General features: G+C 40.8%; 1 protein-coding gene across 1 annotated transcript; it reads left to right on the forward strand.

Annotated features, from left to right (window-relative positions):
• Window positions 1-3,057: 3,057 nt before the first annotated feature.
• Window positions 3,058-11,405, forward strand: Doc2 (Dorsocross2). The gene is made up of 5 exons (XM_020961329.2): window positions 3,058-3,551; window positions 4,668-4,824; window positions 8,578-8,845; window positions 8,911-9,048; window positions 10,322-11,405. Exons 1-5 carry the CDS (start codon window positions 3,461-3,463, stop codon window positions 11,090-11,092), a joined length of 1,425 nt encoding a protein of 474 aa, XP_020816988.2. The 5' UTR covers window positions 3,058-3,460; the 3' UTR covers window positions 11,093-11,405.
• The last annotated feature ends 1,153 nt before the right edge of the window (window positions 11,406-12,558 follow it).

The raw sequence follows: 12,558 nt of genomic DNA on the forward strand, positions 1-12,558 counted from the left end.
AAGGAATTAGAATATATATTATGGCTGCAAAGAGTATCTAAATTAATAAATAAATAAGACATGATTTGCCTGAAAATATTTACAAAACTAATTACTTTGCATATTTATTATCATTTTAATAGTTTAATAAGTGATACATTTATGTGAAAACACTTTCTATTTTGCTGTTTTTACTAGAAAAATCAGTGTTATTTTGATACCAAACAAAATCCTAATTAGAGAATTAAATATACTTAAATATTCGGATTGATTTTGTTAAAATTATAATTGTTTATTTGCATTAACTTAGTTAATGAAAACTCGCTTCCTTTTTTGTACAGTTTTTACCAGTATTACCTTTAATATTTTGCTCTGAAATGTATCCATAGACATGCTTCTAAAACTATAGTAAAGTCCAGAAGAGGCCTGCTTTCTTCCTTCTATAAATGCTATTATTATGTTGTTTCTTCTAAACCTACTAGATATTTTCCTTAGTGCACCTTCCTTCACCTACCTGTTGGCCCATTTATCCGGAACCAAACGGAAGTAAACCGAAATGCATTAGTCAAGCAGCGGGCGCGGAGGCAGCACCAATTAGCTGAGTGCTGACAAATTGCACAGCTATTGGCAGCCCTCCAGGACCGGGTCTCCGGATCGTTCAGATCGATCCCTAATGAACCCAGTCGAGCCGAACTGACCTGACCCAGAGCTGCGGAAATACATATACATATGTAGGAATAAAGTAAATAAAATAAATAAACGCATACGCAACCGGAAGTGTGCGCGACCAAATGTGAAAACGCGAGGCATAAATTACGCGCAGACGACGCAATTTGGGCGAAAATAAGTATACGAATATATGTAGAAATAGGGAAACATAATGCCGGGACTGCTAATAGTAAATTAATTTCTGGCGCTTATCGCCGCCAACCTGGCTATGGATATCTTTGAAAATAATGCGTGGATGTGTCAGGCCAGCTAAGTGCTGTGTAAATTAGCCCGGCTAACTACATATTTGCCCATCGGGAGCCTCAAGAATTTCGCAGTAATGCTTCTGGTCCCGATAAGCGTCTTGGGCTTAGTCTTAATCTCGAAAGGAAATAGCACTGAAGGCAAACACGAGACCCAAAAAAAAAGAAAAAAGAGAATGGAGTACGATCACGTTTCGCCATCGTCGATGGCCCACATGGCGCATGCTTAATTTCAGTCAAAGTTCAGGCCGGCTGGCACTTTAATTAGCCATGAATTTGTAAGCAAACGGCATAGACACGCGTTTCCGTCGTTCGGAACAAATGTTTTGCCAAGCTCTCTCCCAAAAAAGGTCAAAATCCATCCACATCCACAGTCGCCACCTGCATCGCACCGGCATTATCTATCTGTGGAAGGTAGAAAAAACATAACATATAACATATAGTGGTAGCAACTGGCGAGGCCAAATCGGGTCTTGGGATGCCGCCATATCAATGCCCAAATGACGCAGCGTCAAATCTAAAATAATATTCCACAGCCACACGGAGAAAAATTGATTTCTTCAATAGATTTCCATCAAAGATAAGGTATTAGTTGGTGGGAGATAAAATCTTTAAGGATATCCTTTAATTAATCCTTTTATATAAGTATTCATTATATATCGAAACACAAATGGAAAAATGAATCTTCAAAATAACACACAAAGAAAAACATATATTATTTGAGTAGAATTTAATACATCAAACTTCAATACATCAATCAGACTTATTTAAGTAATTGGTATGGCATATGGTTTATTATTTAAATCGGATAATTACTGAGTAAATACCTTTAAATAACTACTATTGTAAGTGCATTAGTTTGTTTTCCAAATCATTTCTTCAGTAATTTGTTAAAACATATTTACATTCTTTAGAAATAATAATGGTTTTTTATAGAAGTCAAGTTTATCTTGAAAAAAGAGTGATTACATCAATATTTACACAATAGGATAGTTAGACACTAATTGGTATTTACGACAATTTTAACTTAAGCTCAATTAAGAAATCAGTTTAAAGTAATCAAGATATTCTTTAAGAAAATATTTTTTTAGGTTTCCTAACAGTTTAATTTCCAATCAAAATATATCAATTTGATTTGGATTTTTGAATAACTGATTACTCCATTTTTTTGTGCATCATTGTTAAAAATAATCTAAAATATCCTTTGATGGCCAGTTCTTTTCTCATTTAAACAAATAGATCATGGAATTAATTTATTTCCGATCTTTGTTTATAATTTGCATTCATAATTACTGAACAAAATAAGGCAACAATTAATTAAAGAGAAGAACTGTTAAAGTTAACTAGAATAGCTAAAATCAAGTTAATTTCAGGCTACTATGGTTAATTAAAATGAAGAAAATCAAGTTATTTTCAGATAGCTCAGTTAATTAATTAATCTGAAAACAATAATCATTTATTCCTCTCTCTGTACGATGGGGTAAATCGAAATAAATGAGCAGCAAAACGACAAACACACACGGCAATGACGGCTCTCGAGGCAGACAAGAGGACCACCATGATGGCAGCGGCTACAAATGGGCAAAGCATAACATAAATATATACACGAAATACAAAAAAGAATACAGCAACAAAAACAACAAAAACGATACAAAAAGATGCCAAAAAGCAGAGACGGAGAAAAAACAATTTCAATCATCATGATCATAATTAAAAGGCAACACACACGGCGATCGGCGAACGGGGAACATGTTGCTGTTGCTGCTGCTGCTGCTGCTGTTGCTGTTGCTGTTGCTGTTGCTCCGCTGACTGTGCAACTTCGCACTTGAGAATTAAACACAATTAGAGCGGGATAACAGAAGACAAAGACAGAGCACCGCTGATCGTGGGCGGAGCCAGGGCAGCTGGAAAATCGGAGACCCGAGTTTTTCAAAATGGAGGTGCCAAAGCAGAGCGAGATGGCTAACAGGGCTCGCTGGCCAATGAGAGGGGACCAGGCACCAGCAGGTAATCTCGATCGATGGCTCGAGGGGAAGCAAACGAGTCAAGCTCGTTTGCAGCTCTATCGACGGATCGACGGTTCGACGGATCGCAACGGAACTTGCTCAGTTGAAATGCGAACTTGGCGAGATCCAGACACGACCGTCGGCTAATTCCATACTCACTCACTCACTCGCTCTCCCTCGCTTTCTGTTAGAGAAGAAAACATTCGAAATAACCCACATAGCAGACACTTGACACCCCGTCGTAATCAAATTAACACCCACGCACATGAGACTTTGACTTTGCGCCTTGATTTGCATAATTGACGCTAATAATCAACAGCGTCTCGTGCTCGCCAAAATAAAAAAGCGCGCGGTGACAGAAATACAACCAACTCTCGTACTCGAAAACAAGAGGCCCCCTCCCCTTCGCCATATGTCGCCGGGTGTACCGTGTACTGTGTGTGTGGAAACCATTGTGACCAAGTGACAAAATAAAGGCAAAGCTAAAGCTAAATATATACAATTATGATCACCATGAACGAGCTGGTGGATCTGCGCATGCAGCAGCACATCGCGCACGAGATATATCGCCAGCAGATCATGCAGCGCATACCGGGTAAGCTCTCTTGCACTCTACCTTCACATATCACTCATACGCCCCGTTAAGCATCATTAGCATTAATGGCCATTCCTGGCTGTATGTGTGTGTGTGTTAATGGCCGGCCGATCATAAAGCTGAGTAATGTGGGAAAGTGATCCGGGAACTTGATATCAAATGCATTTTGCTTGTCACCGCCGATCGTTAAGCAGCGGGATCAGCGTACCCCTTAACCGCAGTATCTTCTTTGGATGTAATCATCAAGCCAAGCTTGATCCTTAATGGAGGGACATTAAGTCAAGACAAGATCGAAGAATCAATGTGTCTTGTTCTCCCAAAATAGCACTCTCATAACAACCATATTTCGCGGTATACCCTTATGATAAAAAGCACAGAAAAGATCAACTCGAATCAAAGACTAATGAGGGGTCTTACCTTAATTAATTCTAAATTCTTCACAATTTACAAGTTCTCTTTTAAAGATAAAGTGTTTTGTTTTACAGTATTAAATTTCTGGGTTATAAATATAAGCCATTTGAAAATGCTACACGGAATGAAAACATCAGATAATGATAACAAATAACTCTCTAAAGTATCTAAAGCTCTAATCAATCAACATATTAGCAAACATCACAAACATTTGATTTGATATTTGACTTTGTAAGTTTTTACTTTAGACGTTGTAAAGATAATTAATTATCCGAATTATTCAAATGTTCTAGAAGTCCCTTTAAATGAAGAATAAGGTTAGTCTCCTGTTAAGGATCGATCTTTTACTAGAAAATTATGTTATGGTTATCAATAAGGTTTGAAATGATATTTTAAAAATTATTAAAAACCTTTAAATGTTTGTAAATACTTTTATTTGTTTAAGCAACTTCTTAGTTTTTATTGAAATGATTTTTAAATACTTATTCTTGCCTTTAGTTTACTATGATCATAATACAATTAATGAAATTTTTTAATAACCCTTTACAAGATAATGATTCCATGATTTCTGCTAAGATCTCTGTCTAAAGCAACCCTATCATTATCATTATTATGTCTATAGATACTCCCAAACTAACTTAGCTGCAGTTTAATCTCTATCTTACTATGTTAAGACCTTCTTTAACCTCTTCTTACCAATTTCAGACCCCTTTCCCCCAATGTTGCCCATACCCATGCCCCGTCATGTGATCATGCCACCGCGAGTCACCCTGCCCGGCGTGGAGATGACTCTCCAGAACGACGATCTCTGGAAGCAGTTTCACCAAATTGGCACGGAAATGATCATCACCAAGAGTGGCAGGTAGGTACCCAAGGTAATCCCTTGATGAAATGAAAATGGTTATAGAAGAATGGGAATGGGGATACCACCAAAATTTCTTAGATCGAGCAGGGAACAAACAGAGATCGGGCGATGCATTAGCACGAACGTGAAAACTAATACCCGAGACGTAGAAGGGCAAAGAAAAATAAACCAATCGAGGCGGCGGAGGGCACTTAAAGCACCCGATCTGGCACTGAAACCGATCCTGGCTAGGATCTTCTAGCTCCTCGAGTGCTGCCGCTGTTAAATGCTCATTAGATGCCGGCGCCTGCAAATTGTTTACAGCGTCGTCGCGACAACGATTTTCACAGGCAAACACGGCGGAAGGATGCGCTGATGGCTGACAGGATGTGAAAAGCCGCCAGCAGGTACATACTTACAGCCCCGGGAATAATGCACTTTTTGGGCCTATCGCGCGAGGCGTAAAGCGGACAAGTTGGCCGGCACTTTGCGTGCCCATCTGCAGATTGAATATACTTGATACTGATACTGGGGATTGAGCCCATAGAGAAGAGATGCACACTCGAATCAAAGGCATAGCGCAATCGCCCCGGGGCTAGTTTATCGGGGATCGAGGATAGAGGATAGAGGATCTCGATCTCGTACCAAAAACCTACCTAAAAGTGTCCGGCACTTGTTCGAATGTGCGTAAAGTGGCGTCATCGTAATTTATTGCAGGCCGAACGCAGTGGGACGTCCTTTTTGGTCGGCGGCGCTCCTTTTGGACTCAAACTCGTACTCGGACGTCGGACCGTGGTCCGTCCAGTTATGGCATAAATCTTTGCGTCAAGGATACTTTGTCGTCATATCTGTAGTTCTTAGCGTTTTTATTGTGGCGCCTGTCTGCAGCAGACGAACCGAAAAACGCCGAAATATCTTCGAATGTATCTGTATCTGTATCTGTAACTGCTGGTGAGTGACCACAGCTTGTCGACAGATACGAGCAATTTCACACTTGCCGATAACAGCGACAGTTCGATCTCCTTACCAAGGGTTCTTCTGCTTTCCCAAGGCATTAACATAAAGTTTTGGGCTCTGGTGAACCCTTTTGTTTTATAGGAATATATATATACACACATATGAATTATTCATATAGTCTGCGTATTAAATACTTTTTATGCCCATCAAAAAATGTTTTATGTGAGTGCCTGGCAGTCGCCAGTTGCAATCGATTTGAATTTTTAATGATTAGGCGCCACAATGCCACCGTCTCAGTCCCAATTTCCACTGCATTTTCCACTCGGAACAGATCGGATCCATACTATAACTCTACCATAAAAACTAATTAGTTGGTTGTCTGGGCCACTTGAACCTTTCGATCTGTTTGGGTGGTAAAAGCGCAGACGGCCATTAAACTTAGATAGAACAAAGCGTATCGCTTTAATGCCCTGACAGCGGGAAATGAAATGACTTTGTCACGAAGCTCTTAAGTGTGTGTGGGCACAGCCGCAGCCATAACCATAAGGCCATAACCCGCGTTGGCTAAATGGGAAGCGCCAAGAAAGGCGGTAAAACAGAAGCGACAAGCTAACCCCGGTCGGAAAGCGCTTAGATACGAGGGGAAGTATCTGAAAGATACACAGAAAATCAATGATATTTATACCCTTGCAGAATACTACAGAAGCAAACATTTCCGACCCTATAAATCATATATATTCTTGATCAGCATAAAAAACCGAGTCGAACTAGCCATATCCGCAAGAGAAAAAATTTATAGATTTTTTCAAAATTTCAAGAAAAAAGTCTATCTTAAAAATTTTAAATTTAATATATAGATTTGTTAATCAATAAAAACCAGATCAGAAAAGTTTTCCAAATTGAAATGCATTTTTGGCTTAGTTACAAACATTTTAAAATTACAATTCTTTCCTGATTTAAATTTAAACTTTACAAGGCTGCCTTTCCTTTTTTCGCGATTTTTATAATTAATAACTAAAGATATATTTTATATACATTTAACTTTCAACAATTGAATGCCATAAAATTATAGTTAAGTTAAGAAAGTTTAGGGGAAAGTTTGGTACCAGTTCCAATTAAAAACTATTTCGAAAAAGTATCTTGTTTTCTATATTATTAGAATTTTCTGACTCTCATAAGAAAACTTAAATTTCCGCTATTATTTTTCAAGCTGTCAATATTGTTTTCAATATATTAAGTAAATATTAAGCATAGAAACTCATCTTAATTCTTCATAAATATAGTTCAAAAATTACTGCAAAAGAGTATCAAATTTCTAGATCCTCCCAAAGAAACCCTTCAAGGGACTGCTGACGCATTCCTGGGACGTGTTCCCTGCACCTGCCAAGCGCCAAGTGGGATGCCGTCAAATCTCCAGCGTGCTCCTCGCTGCCAGCCAGCATTCCCGCCGTTAATTATGCGCAGGCGCGCCAAAGATATCGATCTTAACAAATCGTTTGTCCGAAAAGCAGACAGCAAACTGTTTGCCAAAAAAATTAAATAAACAAAGAAAAAGACAAGGAAGAACCAAATTGAAAATGAAATTCTAAACCGCACAAATGTCGAAATATTTCGGTGCCCGTCGCTCTAATGGAATTCAACAAAAGAAACAGAAAGGCAGAATCAAATTAAATGTAGGCAAGCTGGCAGAGCAAACCAAAGCGCAGCGGAGTTCAATTAATTAATCATCGGAGCCCGGAGAAACACGGAATCATTGCCAAAAACAAGCAAGAGCCACTCGAGGATCGAAGCGGAGGAGGCTGACTTGGATTCAGATTCAGATTCGGTCTCGGGTTCGAAGGCGAAGGGCAAACACATTTTTCGGTCTCGGGCTGGCGCCAAGAGCGGTGACCACCTGCTGCGTCTGCGGCTGCGCGATCCGAGAGGGCCACTCCACGGCTCACTCTGCCTGTTGTTCCATCCTTGTTGCATCCTTGTTAGCACAGGGCAAACCAAGGAGGAGCGCCGCCCCCGTCCCTCCTAGCTTAGATCCTACTCCTCGTCCTCGGCAATCTCTATTTGGTCGGAGCTAATTACATGGCGCATGGAAGGGAAATCTCACAATTAAATATTTGTAACGCCCACGCGGACGTGGACGTGGGCTCCTTTTGTCGATCTAGCATGACTATATTTGAGTTTGTTCGGTAAACAAAGGCTCTACAAATTTCATAGATTTTTCCTGGATTTTTGTCCCCCTTACCCGCCAGAGCACACTCGAAGAAAATAACACAGCCATTTGGTATTTGTTTAAATCCCAAGAATGCCCGGTATTTGTTTGCCGCAAAGTATCTTTTATTTGTGGGCGTTTCTTTTTTTTTTATTGAAAGATATATACAATTCTTGTCAAAAATATAAATGGGTGGAATGGAAATTATTAAAGCGATTGAAGCGGGAACCCCACAATGGGAAATCCAACACACACCTTGCACTGTCACACCTTGATATGGCTTTAACAGGTTGAACTTGCATTGATGACATTAGGAAAGCTTTGCTACCACTTCGAATTTGACTAAATTTTTCATGGTTACTGGTTCTTAAGATTAACCTTAAGCCCAAAATCTAAAACTGAACTAAACCAAATTATCAATATTAGTTGAGCCAAAAGGATGTTTTTTCGCAGACGAGACCTGAATCTGTAATAGGCTTTAGGATAATTATCATATCCTTAACCCTATGCTATATTATACAGAAACTTTTACTTTATCAAGAACAGAACTACAAATATTAATAAATATCAAACTAAATTAAAATTAATTTAATTATGTTCCTCCCCAGACGCATGTTCCCCTCGATGCGCCTCAGTGTTTCCGGACTGGAGGATGAGAGCAACTACTGCGTCCTCCTAGAGATGGTGCCCATTGGTGACTGTCGCTACAAGTTCTCTGGTTCGCAATGGGTTCCGGCTGGAGGAGCGGAGCCTCAGAGTCCTCAGCGGATGTATCTGCATCCGGATAGTCCGGCCACTGGGGCCCATTGGCAGGCACAGCCCATACTCTTCAACAAGGTGAAACTAACCAATAACACGCTCGACAACAGCGGACATGTAAGTGCGGAAGAAGCTTTGAAGTGGTCTCCGGTTACTGATCAGATTCTTATACCCATCTCCAGATCGTCCTGGCCAGCATGCACAAGTACCAGCCGCGTCTCCATGTCATACGCACCGCCGACCTGGCGCAGATTCCCTGGGCCCCACAGCAGGCCTTTGTGTTCGCCGAGACCGAGTTCGTGGCCGTGACAGCCTACCAGGTAAGTGGCGCTATCTCCCTTAAGATACTATATACCCTTACTAAGGGGTATTTGTCATTTTCGGGAAGGGTTTGTGAGGTTTTGTAGAGGCTCTGTTCAATATGATGATCTTGTGAGGATAACTTTCAGGAAGAACTTATGTTATTAAGAGAGTTACAAGCTAAATATAAGGATTATACTGTTGTCATCTTTAAGTATATATTATCATTTAAAAGAGTAGAGTATACTAAACATAAATAAAAAATTATGAAATTGAATTAAATTGAAACCTATTTAATTAGAAGAAAGTTCCAGTTTTATCAAAAATATCCTTTTAAAAGGTATATTTATATTTTATATGATCTTCTTTGCTATTATAACCGTAAACCGTATAGAATTCAATATTTATTTATATTCAATTTTATGAAGTTTTTAATGGTTCAAAACCCTTAGAATATTAGCTTCCCTAGGATATTCGTAGCTGGTGTCCTCGTAGTCCTGATCTCCCTTGCAGATCGTACTTACTACTCTTTTTTTTGCCAATTCATTGAGCAAAGTCTAAGGAGACCCTGGACTGGGACCGATCACACTAATTGGTTAATTTTGGGCAAACGAGCGGGCGATCGCTCACGCCGTGGGTTGCTTGGTCAGCGGCTGGAATTAGCATGGAACGCCTCCGGGATCTGCTCCGAAGAGGAGTGGAGTGGGAACCGAAATGAGATGAGGATGAGGCTGGGCAGGCAGAAAGTCAGCGGGTCGGATTGTTGTTTTAGGAAGTTGGATAGCCACATCCTTGTAAATTTGAGCGCCTCGCTGTGTTTTTGTCTAGGTCTGGACCCATTGACATACAGCCGACGCCAGTCTGCCTCTAATTAGCAAGATCGCCTCAAGATCGTCGGAGATGTGATGTGCCAGCCAGATCACAGAGAGTTGTCAAGTCATCTCGAGTGGCCAAGAGGAACTGGAACTGCAGACCTATGGCGGTGTCAAGTGGCCATGTTACTTAACACGCCGGCTACTGGACACCCATACAGAGAGAAAAATAATACCTAATATTATACAGATATATATGCATAGGATAGAGGACATTTAGGAATGAAATAACTCTTACTATACAATTTAAATTACATTTAAAATGTAGATAAATTTGATACTGTCAGTCAAAGTATTTCTTTATGAGAGAAAGCACATTAGTCTAAGGTTTTTCTCCCCCTGTAGTTGCCCAAGATTGTGCTGTCCATTATCATAGTCGTATTTCATCGTCATTCTCCATGCCTTGTCCTCTCTTCCGCAGAACGATCGCATCACCAAGCTGAAGATTGACAACAATCCGTTTGCCAAGGGCTTCCGCGAAACGGGACAGTCGCGGTGCAAGCGCAAGATGTCTTCATCGCCAACCGGCGAGGATCAAGATCAGTCGCTGTCACACTCCCAATCCGAGTCTGACATGTCGCCGTCGAAGGGCAGTGAGGCAGCGAACCCGAACCCGAATCCGAACCCAAATCCAAATCCCGATGGCCCGCAAATTAAGCGACTGAGATCAAATGGCTCCGCCTGCTCCTTATCGTCATCGCTGGACGATCAGTCGGCGCCTGGCGCCAGTACCTTGAGTTCTCCTCCACCGCCTCAGTCTGCCCAGCTCCATCTCCAGCCCCATCATCCCCTCCAGGCGCGGAGTGCCTCCAGCGTTTTTATGCAGCACTTTCAGCAAAATATGCAGAGTCTGTTGAGACCCTCGCTGGTGGATCTGGCTTGCACCTACTTCGGGCGTCCCTCCCACGAGTACGGACCAGGTGGAGGAGCTGGTCTCCCCACAACATCTCTCTATCCCCCTGCTGCTGGTATTTTGGGACCTCATCCTGGCCTGAATCTGCCTCCTGATCTCTCTGGCTTGGATCCCAACTCGGATGAGTCTGGTGCCGATGACCTTGAACTGGATGTGGGCAGTGAAACAACGACCACGACGACCACAGTGAAGCAATCCTCGCAGGAACAGTCACCAGGTGAACCCTCCACCAGGAGTAAGGGTTTCAGCATATCGGCCATCCTGGGAGGTGGAAGTTAGTTGATTTCAAGAGCTAACAAAGCTACTTTTAGTTTGAAGGAAAATGAGATGAACTTCATAATGAAATCATGCATAGATTTTGGTTATAACATTATAAAGAAATTAAAAGAAATTTATAGAAATACAGAAGAAGCCTTAAGTAGAGTAGAGTAGAGCATCGAAGCTACTCCTAGATACCTTGTTAATGATTGGGATAATGTTTTTCTTCATCTCGCTGTACTCATCTTGATATTATAATATACAGATCATAGCCTGATTATTTACTAAGCCAATCTAAATGTTAAGCGATTAAAGTAACACTAAAGTAAGAGAATCAATTGGTTTTAGTTCACTGGGAATCCCTACAGATCTTGGATTACTACAGAGATATATGTATATATACCATCTATATTCTCCCGCTGCGATCGGCCTTCAAAGCCTGAACGCCCACCCGATGCTGTAGGTAAATGAACATCTCAGAGAGAGGAGAAATGGAAGAGAACACCAAGACCATCCTCTATCATTGGCCGATCTGGGGGCTGGAAATCACAACTTCCGCCAGACATTAATCCCAACCAATTTACAAGATAAACGTTCGGTTTTCGACAACATCATCAGAGGGCAACAGCAACAGCATCCGCATCCATTAGCCACACAGAGATGCGACTGGCTAGAACATAATTTGTTTGCAATTAAATAGCTCGACAAGGCATGAAATTCGGTTGCAGCCCTCGCATCTCCGATCTCGGATGCTACCCCAGAGACCCGACTCTCCCTCCTACTGCAACTGGAACCCTCCGATATTTATGAAATGGGCAGAGACTGAGACGAAGCCAAAGAAAATAGACGATTCGTTATGTAAGTCGCCGAGGAGCTGCCACAAATTGGCCGAAGGAACGGAGCCAATGATGAAGTTTACGATGACATGCGTCACCACCCACGTCTCGTTCCCGTCCCGATCCCTTGATGGCCCCTGATGGCTGGCTACATGGCTACAAGGGGCTGGTTGTCCAGGGGCGGTACAGACGCCGCTGCCCGCCCAGCAATCGGAAAAACAAACACGCTCGAATCAATTTACCACACTGTACCGAAAGTAGCTCTCTAAAATCTATATAAATCGGTGAATATTCGGACGATACTAAAGATAAAGGGTATTTAAAAATTTAAATTTGGTTGTGAAAATGTTTATTTTAAATAAACTAAGACTCCTATTTATTGATAAATTTAACTCATTAATTATGAATGACACTTGAAGAAATTAAGGTTAACGAAACTAACACACAGTACTCATTTTTATTATAAAATTCCATTTAGTTAACATATATCTAAGTTATTCTAGGATAAAAGAATATTACGTTTATTCCCCATTTAAACCCATTTTATTTAAAAACCAAGTAGGAAAACCCCTTTATGTATCCCAATCTAACAAGCTGATCTTTAAAAGATCTTAAAGAATTTATTAACAACTTAAAACATAATAAAATTTT

This window comes from Drosophila serrata, unplaced genomic scaffold (genome assembly GCF_035046125.1).
Source record: "Drosophila serrata isolate PLE 108 unplaced genomic scaffold, ASM3504612v1 contig_272, whole genome shotgun sequence".
Classification (NCBI taxonomy): Eukaryota; Metazoa; Arthropoda; class Insecta; order Diptera; family Drosophilidae; genus Drosophila; species Drosophila serrata.

Bases quoted from the DNA above. Each gene is read 5' to 3' on its own strand.
- Doc2 (XM_020961329.2), top strand. From the start codon at position 3,461: ATGATCACCATGAACGAGCTGGTGGATCTGCGCATGCAGCAGCACATC. The intron at 8,846-8,910 runs GTAAGTGCGGAA...ACCCATCTCCAG, and splicing joins CGCTCGACAACAGCGGACAT to ATCGTCCTGGCCAGCATGCA. The intron at 9,049-10,321 runs GTAAGTGGCGCT...TCTCTTCCGCAG, and splicing joins TGGCCGTGACAGCCTACCAG to AACGATCGCATCACCAAGCT.